This window comes from Physeter macrocephalus, chromosome 4 (genome assembly GCF_002837175.3).
Source record: "Physeter macrocephalus isolate SW-GA chromosome 4, ASM283717v5, whole genome shotgun sequence".
Taxonomy (NCBI): Eukaryota; Metazoa; Chordata; class Mammalia; order Artiodactyla; family Physeteridae; genus Physeter; species Physeter macrocephalus.
In genome coordinates, this window is record NC_041217.1 from 22,927,898 (window position 1) to 22,937,867 (window position 9,970).

The 9,970-nt window shown below is 41.6% G+C and overlaps 1 protein-coding gene across 18 annotated transcripts in view; it reads left to right on the forward strand.

Annotated features, from left to right (window-relative positions):
- CNIH3 (cornichon family AMPA receptor auxiliary protein 3) overlaps window positions 1-9,970 on the forward strand; it is a 306,731-nt gene that overhangs the window by 144,091 nt on the left and 152,670 nt on the right. For 5 of the 18 annotated variants that reach the window (XR_003679327.2, XR_003679332.2, XR_003679330.2 and 2 more), the window contains 2 exons: window positions 1,549-1,652; window positions 9,529-9,634. The exons of 6 other annotated variants lie outside the window; for them this stretch is intronic. Coding sequence is in view for 1 of the 12 variants with exons in the window: in XM_055084048.1 (XP_054940023.1) it covers window positions 1,635-1,652 (18 nt within the window). In the remaining 11 variants the exon portion in view is untranslated. Of the gene's footprint in view, window positions 1-1,548; window positions 1,653-6,257; window positions 7,806-9,528; window positions 9,635-9,970 lie in introns of those variants that run through there. 7 more of the 18 variants (XR_003679335.2, XR_003679331.2, XR_003679334.2 and 4 more) reach the window with 4 other exon arrangements.

Consider the following 9,970-nt stretch of genomic DNA (forward strand, 5'->3'; position numbering starts at 1 on the left):
CCTGGTCCGGGAAGATCCCACATGCCGCGGAGCGGCTGGGCCCGTGAGCCATGGCCGCTGAGCATGCGCGTCCGGAGCCTGTGCTCCGCGAGGGAAGAGGCCACAACAGTGAGAGGCCCGCGTACCGCAAAAAAAAAAAAAAAAAAAAAAAAGCAATAAAAAAACCCGTTTATCCATACAGATGATGGGGTGGGCGTGCACAAAAAAAGGTTGAAGACTGTTGAGAAAAATTGGGCAAAGGGGATGTGGGAGGATTGCGGGAGCTGGTTCTTCTCCAAATGATCTTTGCCTTTTCATTTGTAAAGTTAACATACTATTTGGCTTTGATATGCTGAGGGCCTGGGGTTTTACCCTCTGTCTGTGCCTCCTCCAGCTGTGACTGAGTTTATTTCTTTTAACTGCTATTTGTAGTTGATAGATAGCCATAGATAGCCAGGTCTAAAATGTGTTAGTGTATTAACATAAAGTTTTAGAGGCAAGTATTTTCTTATTATGGTAGTGACAGATGTAGCTGGGCTTTTCTTTCACAGGTCTGGCTGTGATAAGTATGTTACATAAAGATAGAAAAAAACAAAACATATATAGTTTTTCTCCCTAATGTAGCTACTGACTAGTTTTAATCTAAAATAGTGGTGGTGGATCTTGAAATATCTGGGGTGGCGGCCTATGTGCAACATACCTGGATGAATCACCACAGAATTTTCTTCTTACATATATACATAATGAAATGGAAGAAACTTTATTCACCCAAATTCCTCTTGGAGAGAAGGAGTATGTGTTTAGAAGAAATATTTTGTGAAGCCTGTTGAGGTCAGGGTAGGGGACACCAAATGGCCTGCTCAGAAATCAGGAGGTACTCCAAATGCCTTCTAAGGGCGGTGAGTCTTGCTAACCAGAAGCTTTGCTTTTTCTCATTATTGAGATGGTCAGGTCTGCAAGCTTAGACATTAGGAGCAGCTCTTAACAATAGAAGGGATAAGAATTGGACTTTACTTTTCATTTATCTATTTATTATTTAAAACCTCTGTATTAAATCTTTCTCCCTTTGTTACTCAGCCATGTGACTTCAACTGATGTATTGCTGGGGTACACGGCATGTGCCCAGGGTAACAGAAGCTTCCGAATAAACATAGCACATCTGGCCTGAGGGATTAGTGGTCTCCATAAATAGATTGTGGAGAATTCAAAACTCACATACATTTTAAATTTTTTAATATTTATTTATTTATTTGGCTGTGCTGGGTCTCAGTTTCTGCTTGCGAGATCTTTGTTGTGGCACGCGGGATCTTTTTTTTTTTTTTTTTTTTTTTAGTTGCAGCATGCAGGATCTTTAGTTGTGGCATGCGGGATCTAATTCCCTGACCAGGGATTGAACCACAGGCCCCCTGCATTGGGAGTACAGAGTCTTAACCACTGGACCACCAGGGAAGTCCCAAAACTCACATACATTTAAAAAACATTAAATTTTAAAGAAATTGCTCTGGGTCCCTTGAGTCTGTGCAACTAGACACACCCCGCTCCATCATATCATGTACTTACCTTCCCCAGGCCCACACAAAGTGCTATAAGAATTCAGAGGACAGAGAGAACATTTCTGGCAGTGGACAGAGTCCTGAGTGAGCACAGAACGCATTATGGAATCTGGACATGAGGTGAGTCTCAAAGGACTGGGAATATTTGTTAGGGAGCAATTGATGGATGTGTGTTGGGGTGGGTGTCCTCACCGGGGGACATGCCAGATGAGGGGGTGGCAGGAGTCCCAGCTCAAGGGTTGAAATGCCAGCCGGAGAGCAGACCTATTTGGCCAAACCGTGAGAGAGTGAGAGGTAAGATCAGAAATGCATATGGGATCAGTGGGTGGGAGCCAAGTATCAACGGTCCTGTTCATTATTGGGAATTTCTGATGATTTTGGATGTTATCAAAGAGATGCTCTAGGGAGGTTAACAGAGAGATGGTATGCAATGGTGGAGGGTGAGTTAAGAAGCCAGGTTGTTTGGTTAGTGATTCCTAATCAGAGATTCCTAATTCAGAATCTGCTGTGGAGCGTTTATAACTCTCTGTGCGGGGTCACCCACCATTGGAGTTTCTGATTCAGGAGGTCTGGTGTGGAGCCCAAGAAAGCTGTATTTGTAAAAAGCTTTCCAATGAATTTTGTTGCATTCCCCAGTTAAAAAACCCTGAAATGGGAGGTGATTATATCGGGGAGGAAGAAATTTTCCTCTGCCCTTCTAGGTTCTTCTGGCTACTCTAAGAATTAAATTGGCATGACACATATTAACAGAAGAAAATCAAACAAAGTTTAATAACATGTATACATGGGAGAGACCCAGGAGAACTGAATAACTGCCAGAATGGCTGAAGCCCTCACCTTAAACAGTGTCTTCAGCTAAAGACAAAAGAGGGTGTTGAGCGTGGGGAGAGTCAGTTATTGGAAAGTCAGTTACCAGGACAAGCACAATAAACAAGGAGAAAATATTCTGCGAATTTAAGTCTTCTCTACTGATAAATTTCTAGAAATTTGGTCATTCTCCTCTTCCTGGTACAGTGGTGGATGATACCCTTACAAATGGCGTTTTCCCTTGCAAATGGAAATGTTTCTTACAAAAGAGTAATTCTTACTCGGTTTTCAGAGTTTTTCCCAAGTCTGCTGTTTCTTAGAAAATAACCAGCTTAACATAATATTCCAAAGAAACACATTTTGAGGTGGCCAATTCTGCTTCCCTACGATTGCCAAGCCCTACTTTAAAAAAAAAATTTTATTGGAGTACAGTTGATTTACAAAGTTGTGTTAGTTTCAGGTGTACAGCAAAGTGAATCAGTTACACATATACATATAGCCACTCTTTTAGATTCATTTCCCATATAGGGCATTACAGAGTATTGAGAAGAGTTCCCTGTGCTAGACAGTAGGTCCCTACTAGTTATCTATTTTATATATAGTAGTGAGTCTCTGTCAATCCCAATCTCCCAGCAATACCCTACTTTTAATGTAATGGTACTGGATATAGGGTAGTAGCAATGGCAATGGAAAAAGGTTCAATTTGAAAGACTTAGTAAAAGAATAAGGAGGACGTGGATTGGTATTAGACCACTCCCTACTCCAATGTATGGGATGTTCTGAACCATACCCCACTATGAAATAAAATTCATAGTTTATGGCAAGACAAAAAAATTTAAACATAAATATATTTTCTTTGCCCTTTGGCCTCCTCTCTCCCCTCCACTGTCCATTGTGTATCTGCATTATGCACCAGCCAAACCTACCCATTGGCCTGCTCAACCATAAAGAGCAACATTCTCCTAGCACCACGAAGACAACTCCTTAAAAGATAACATTTCTTCTTGATCTTGTAATGAACCATGGTGACCCATGACCCAGTACTTGCTTTGTACATTTAAATCTGGATGGTGTAAACCGTCAATAATACGTCATTGAATACACAGCCCTCTGTCTCAAAAAACTTATATAACTGTGCTCTGACCTCTGACAGGCAGAAAAGTTCTCAGAGCTTTCTGTTATAATCCTCAATGGCTTGAATAAAATTTTCCATTTCATTTTTGTTGTTGTTGTTGGTATTTAGCTCATTTATTTTGTTTTTTGTTTTTGTTTGAATAGGTAATCACAACAATTTAGTAATAAAAGTACTATAATAATTATAAACAAAACCTAACATTTACCAGGGTTTTTTTTTTTTAATTTTTATCGGAGTCTAGTTGATTTACAATGTTGTGTTAGCTCCTGCTATACAGCAAAGTGAATCAGTTGTACATATACATATATCCACTCTTTTTTAGATTCTTTTCCCATATAGGTCATTACAGAGTATTGAGAAGAGTTCCCTGTGCTATACAGTAGGTCCTTATTAGTTATCTATTTTATATATAGTAGTGTATATATGTCTCTCCCAATCTCCCAGTTTATCCCTCCCCCCCATTTCCCCCCTGGAAGCCATAAGTTTGTTTTCAAATTTTCCATTTCTTTCTTAGATTAACCGATCAATTTTTTCATCGACATCACTATCTATGTATCTTTCAGATTAGAACATGCTAGTTTTTCCAAATCACTTGTGACTGCATTAGCCTCACTTATAACTCTTTCCTTGGAAATAATTCCCCAGAATACATAGTTCTTTGAGATCTTTGTGGGCAACTTTTAAAAGGGATATTTTTGCACACTGATATTGCTTACATCATTCTTAATGTTTCAAAAGCATTTTATTATAATTTCAAGCTTCTTTTTTGTCCCATTCTCTCCTTTATTTATTTATTTATTTATTTCCTTGTTGGTTATCTATTTTATTTTATTTCATAATTTTACAACTTTTTAATATGGGAGTTTTCAAATACATATACAAAAGTAGAGAGAATGATGAACCCACATACCCATCACCCAAATTTAACAGTTATCAACATTTTGCCATTGATCTTCATCTGTCCGTCACCTCAATTCTTTCTCTCTCCTGGAATTTTTGTTGTTGTTGTTGTTAGTTTCTGCTTTATAACAAATGAATCAGCTATACATATACATGTATCCCCATATCTCCTCCGTCTTGCGTCTCCCTCCCATCCTCCCTATCCCACCCCTCTAGGTGGTCACAAAGCACCGAGCTGATCTCCATGTGCTATGCGGCTGCTTCCCACTAGCTATCTATTTTACATTTGGTGGTGTATATATGTCCATGCCACTCTCTCACTTTGTCCCAGCTTACTCTTCCCCCGCCCCGTGTCCTCAAGTCCATTCTCTACGTCTGTGTCTTTATTCCTGTCCTGCCCCTAGGTTCTTCAGAACCATTTTTTTAAAAATTCCATATATATGTGTTAGCACACAGTATTTGTTTTTCTCTTTCTGACTTACTTCACTTATGTATGACAGACTCTAGGTTCATCCACCTCACTACAAATAACTCAGTTTCGTTTCTTTTTATGGCTGAGTAATATTCCATTGTATATATGTGCCACATCTTCTTTATCTATTCATCTGTCGATGGACACCCATTCTCTCCTTTAAAAGAGAGTTATAATATACAGAGCCAAGGCATTAGGGAAAAAAATTCTCAAGTTTCTGTTGCATAAAGGCTCACAATATCCATAAACACTGTATGATTATTTGTCCTTGGAAATCCTTAGAATAATGGGAGACTCAGAGATGATGTTACACCTGGTGATATTTAAGATAGTAAGGTACTTCTTGATCTTGAACAGACTGAATTTAAGTCTTGTTTGGGGACAAGGGAAAAAAAACAACAACTAGTTTTATCACAAATCCTTTATGTTGGAGCAGACAATGTTTCATTAAAAGGCCGAGAAAAAGTGCTGATGAAGATCCTTCCTTCTTGGGAAGCTGATCCTTTTTGTCGTGGAACAAAGACTGGTAAAAATATTCACGTTGCAGTCATCGGGATTGCAAAATTTGAATTTGATGAACAAACGTGTTTATCATTTGAGATATATATGTATATATTTGGCTACATGATTCAGCATTTTGCTTTGCATTGACCATTTTGAAAAAAATGAAGCATTCATTTAATTAGTTTCTTTGGAATATTCCTAGTTTGTGGCTTAGTTGCCTCTATGGCATTTTCCTCAGCCTTACTGTAGGATAAGAACATGAGAATCTCAGAAATGTCAATGTAGGTTGACCCAGCATCGATGATGATAGGACCAAGGGACATAATTAAGACTGAGAAGGACACAGCTACATCTCCTGACATCAGTCTCAGTGGGTCAGGGAAGAACCCCCAGGTATGCTGGCTTCTCCAATAATCTGTTACAGACCAACAAGGCATTAATTCTGCCAAATAAAAATTGTCGCTCTCCACCTGGTTCTACAAGACTGAAGTCACTAGCCATTGCAGTCGCTGACCTTCAACACACCCTGGAAGGAGTTCAGGGTGGAGATCAGGAATGAGGCACCCTGTGCTCTGGGTCAAACTGGCAGAACAGGCCTTCAGATAGTTACATTTTGAGGAGAAGATTTTATGAACCCAAATTCTTGCATCTTCTCATATCTAGAAAAGCACTAAAACCATTCATGGAGATATCTTCTCCTTGTGACGAGCAGCAACCTTCTGCCAAGATGTGTGCTTGACTGCATGCATCCTCCTTTTACTAAAGTCATATATATACTAACCTCTCCGCTTACCTCTTCAGAGCAGTTTCTCAGAGTCATCTGAGAGTCTGTCTCCTGGGCTATAGTCCTCATTAGGCCTCAGATAAAACTTAACTTATAGCTCTAACGTGGTGCATTCTTTTTCAGCTGACAATTTGTATGAACAATGCGGGAAGCACCCTCTACTTTCAACCTGCATCACCATTTCTTTCCACTAAAATCTCAACTCCGTGGCATATCACTCGCCTCCTTTAGTATTTGCCTCAGCTGACCTTTCCAGCCTTATCTGCTGCCACCCACCAGTCATGCCAGACTACTTACCATTCCTGAAGATGTCACTCTTTTATGCCTTTGTTCTTTTGCCCTTTGTAATGCCTTTCCTGCCCATTTCCCTTGATCAAAATCCTACTCAGTTATTTTTCAAGGCCTGACTCAATGTCACCTCTATCATGAAGACTTCCAGACTCCCACATAATGAGCATCTACATATGCCAGGCATGATGCTTATGTTGTGCATAAAGATGGATAAGACACAGTCCCTTCAGGGGATCACATATGTGCTCCCATAGCCCACATAGTAGATGTACCCGGTAGTATATTAACGATATTAAATCAAAGTGCAGTTCTTTCATGACTAAAGTCCTGAGTTCCCTGTTGTCCTGTAGCTGCACACACACTGAATCCATGTCTCAAGGGAGGGGGGGGAAATAGCCTACAACAAAGGGTCATGGTTCAGTTCTAAATTTCATAGTAGATTTTTTGAATCTATAACCAGGCAATATTCTTGAAAGTTAGACTTTGCTGAAAGAGAAAAGGGCTTTCTAAAGACTCAGATCTACCCCTTACATAACAAGAGCCAATCTGGACCTCTGCAGAGCATGGACTTTTTACTATGAGTGTAGAGAGAGCCCAGGATATGAGGGAGAGAGATTCTCACCTCGTGAAAGCAAGGAAAGTCCTCCTCCCTCCACACCCTACACCCCCAGTGGTGGGGTAGGGGAGAAATGGGGCAGTTGATATTATGACTTGTAATGAAAAATATATATTGGGTCTTTGTCCACACTTTCTGGCTCACAGCTCCTCAAACCCTTGAAATTTCCTAAGCAATATGAGCGATGAGAACATCTTTTGTTATAATACATACATACATACATATATATTTTTTTGACCTCAGTTCCTAAAATAGCTTCAGAGAGAGAAGGGTGGGAGTCTTTTTATTCATTACAAGCTCCTTTAAACCACACCTGACTTTAGGTAATACGGTGACTTTTGGAAAGCCCCCGGTAACCTTGGGATGGGGGCTGGTTGCCAGGGAGCCAACCATGTGATTGGAGGGTTGGAACTTTTAGCCCCACCCCCTTCCTCAGGGAGGGGAGAGGGGCTGGAGATTGACTTTGATCATCAGTGGCCGATGATTTAATCAACCATGCCTGTGAGTGACGCCTCCACAAAAATCCAAAAGGACAAGGTACAGAGAGCTTCCAAGTTGGTGAACCAGAACACATCCGCGTGCACCCCAAACTCCGTGGAGACAGAAGCTCCTGTGTTTGGGATCCTTCCAGACCTCACCCTATGTATCTCTTCATCTGTTCATTCATATCCTTTAGTATCCTTTGTAGTAAACTGGTAATCTAGTAAGTCAACTAGCTTCCTGAGTTCTATGAGCCAATTAATTGAACCCAAGGAGAGGGTCATGGGAACCTCCGATTTATATAGCCTGTTGATCAGAAGCACAGATAACAACCTGGACTTGTGTTTGGCATCTGAAATAGGGAAAGCTTATGGGACTGAACCTTTAACATGTGGGATCTGACACTATCTTCAGGTAGCTAGTGTGAGAATTGCGTTGAATTGTAGGTCACCCAACTAGTGCCTTCAGAAGGATTATATGTTTTATTTTAATATGTATGTATGTATGTATGTACGTATTTGGCTGTTCTGGGTCTTAGCTGCAGCATGAGGGATCTTTGTCGCAGCGTGTGGGATCTTTAGTTGTGGCATGTGGGATCTAGTTCCCTGACCAGGGATCAAACCCAGGCCCCCTGCATTGGGAGCGTGGAGTCTTAACCACTGGGCCACCAGGGAAGTCCCTCTGCAGAAGGATTAAACTCATACAGTCATCTCAATAGCTGCAGAAAAAGCATTTGACAATATTCTGCATAACTGCTTGATTTGTGGAAATCCTCCCATCCTCCCCATCCTTGACCATGCATTTGGTGATCAGAGGTGGCAGTAGTATTCAGAGTATAGTGTATAATGTAAATGAAAACAATAGGCAGAGAGAGAAGCTTACATGTGCATGATCCGGTTCTCCCATGTGGGATCAGGATCTGAACCTCAAACCTCTAAAGGGAATCTAGTAACAACCAGATGACCTGGGCACTATGGGAGCTTTAGGGCAATTACTCTGCTTCCCCGGGAGACTGCAAACCTCTTAGGAGCCCTGTATCTGATGACTGGTGTCCTTATAAGAAGAGGAGAGACACAGGGAAGAAGGCCATGTAAAGGTGGAAGCAGAGATTGGAGTTAGGCTGCCACAAGCCAAGGGACACCAAGATATCCTAGAAACTGGAAGAGGCATGGAAGACTCCTCCCGTAGGGACTTCGGAGGGGCATGGCCGTGACTTCACACTTGTAGCTCCCAGAACTGTGAGGGAATACACTTCTGTTGTTCTAAGCTCCCCCAGTTTGTGGCACTTTGCTACGGCAGCCCTAGGAAATGATTACTGTCTGGAGCAGCGGGGTAGTGCAGGCGTGGGCTTTGTGCTCTGGATGCCCAGGCCAAGGCGCGCGCCCTGTGGGATTTGGCATTTACACGGGCCTGCGCGGGAATATAGACATGCTGAAGGGGCCAGAAATAAAGAAGAGTCAGGGATTGCGACAAGGGAGGCTGTGGAGGAGGGCCAGGGACCCGGGGCGCCGGCCCTCGCGGGGAGCGTGGCACCCCAGAACGCTGAGAGGGATCAGCCACAGCAGTGGACACTGGTGTAGGAAATCAGTGTCCAGAGGAGACCAGAAACACCTCAGTAGAGGACAGGGGACAGCACGTCGGCTGGATGCCCACAGGATAGGAAGTTTCCCCCTGCACCCTGGTGCCATCTTGAGAAGGAAGTGGGTGTGCGGCCAGAGTTCCTTTGGAAAGGGGAAGAGAGCTGATAGGGAATTTGAACTTGGAAAGTGAGTGAATCTTTACGTGAAAGAAGTGTGTCTAATCTAGAAGAGCCTGAGTTATTTTTTTTTTTTTGGAAAATTTAAGATTTGTGTATGTGTGTTGTCATTGGGGATTGAGCACAAGATAAGACTATAAGAAATATTTAGAGAAAATATTTCTGATTTCTGCATAGTTGAGTTTTATGTAAATGTCAACTTCAACCCCAATCCACCCCTAAACACATATTCTATTGTGTTTTTCTCCCAGTGTTTGTTTCCTCCACTGAACTGTGAACTCCTCCTAGGTAGAGATGATGTGATACACCTTTGGATATCTGTGTCTCCAAGACCTAATGGTACAATTTTGACACAAAGTATGTCCTCATTAAATAGTTGTTGAATGAATGAAAAAATTCAAAATGATTAAGTAATATTTTCTTTTATTTTTCCTCAATATATTTTTGTCAAGTTTTTGTTTTTCATTATTTTTCCAGTTTTATGGAGATACAACTGATATATGACATTGTATTAGTTTTTTTAAAAACTTATTTACTTCTTTTTGGCTGCGTTGGGTCTTCATTGCTGTGCTCAGGCTTCTTCTAGTAGTGGCAAGCGGGGGCTACTCTTCATTGTGGCACGTGGGCTTCTCATTGTGGCGGCTTCTTGTTGCGGAGCATGGGCTCTAGGCGTGTGGGCTTCAGGAGCTGTGG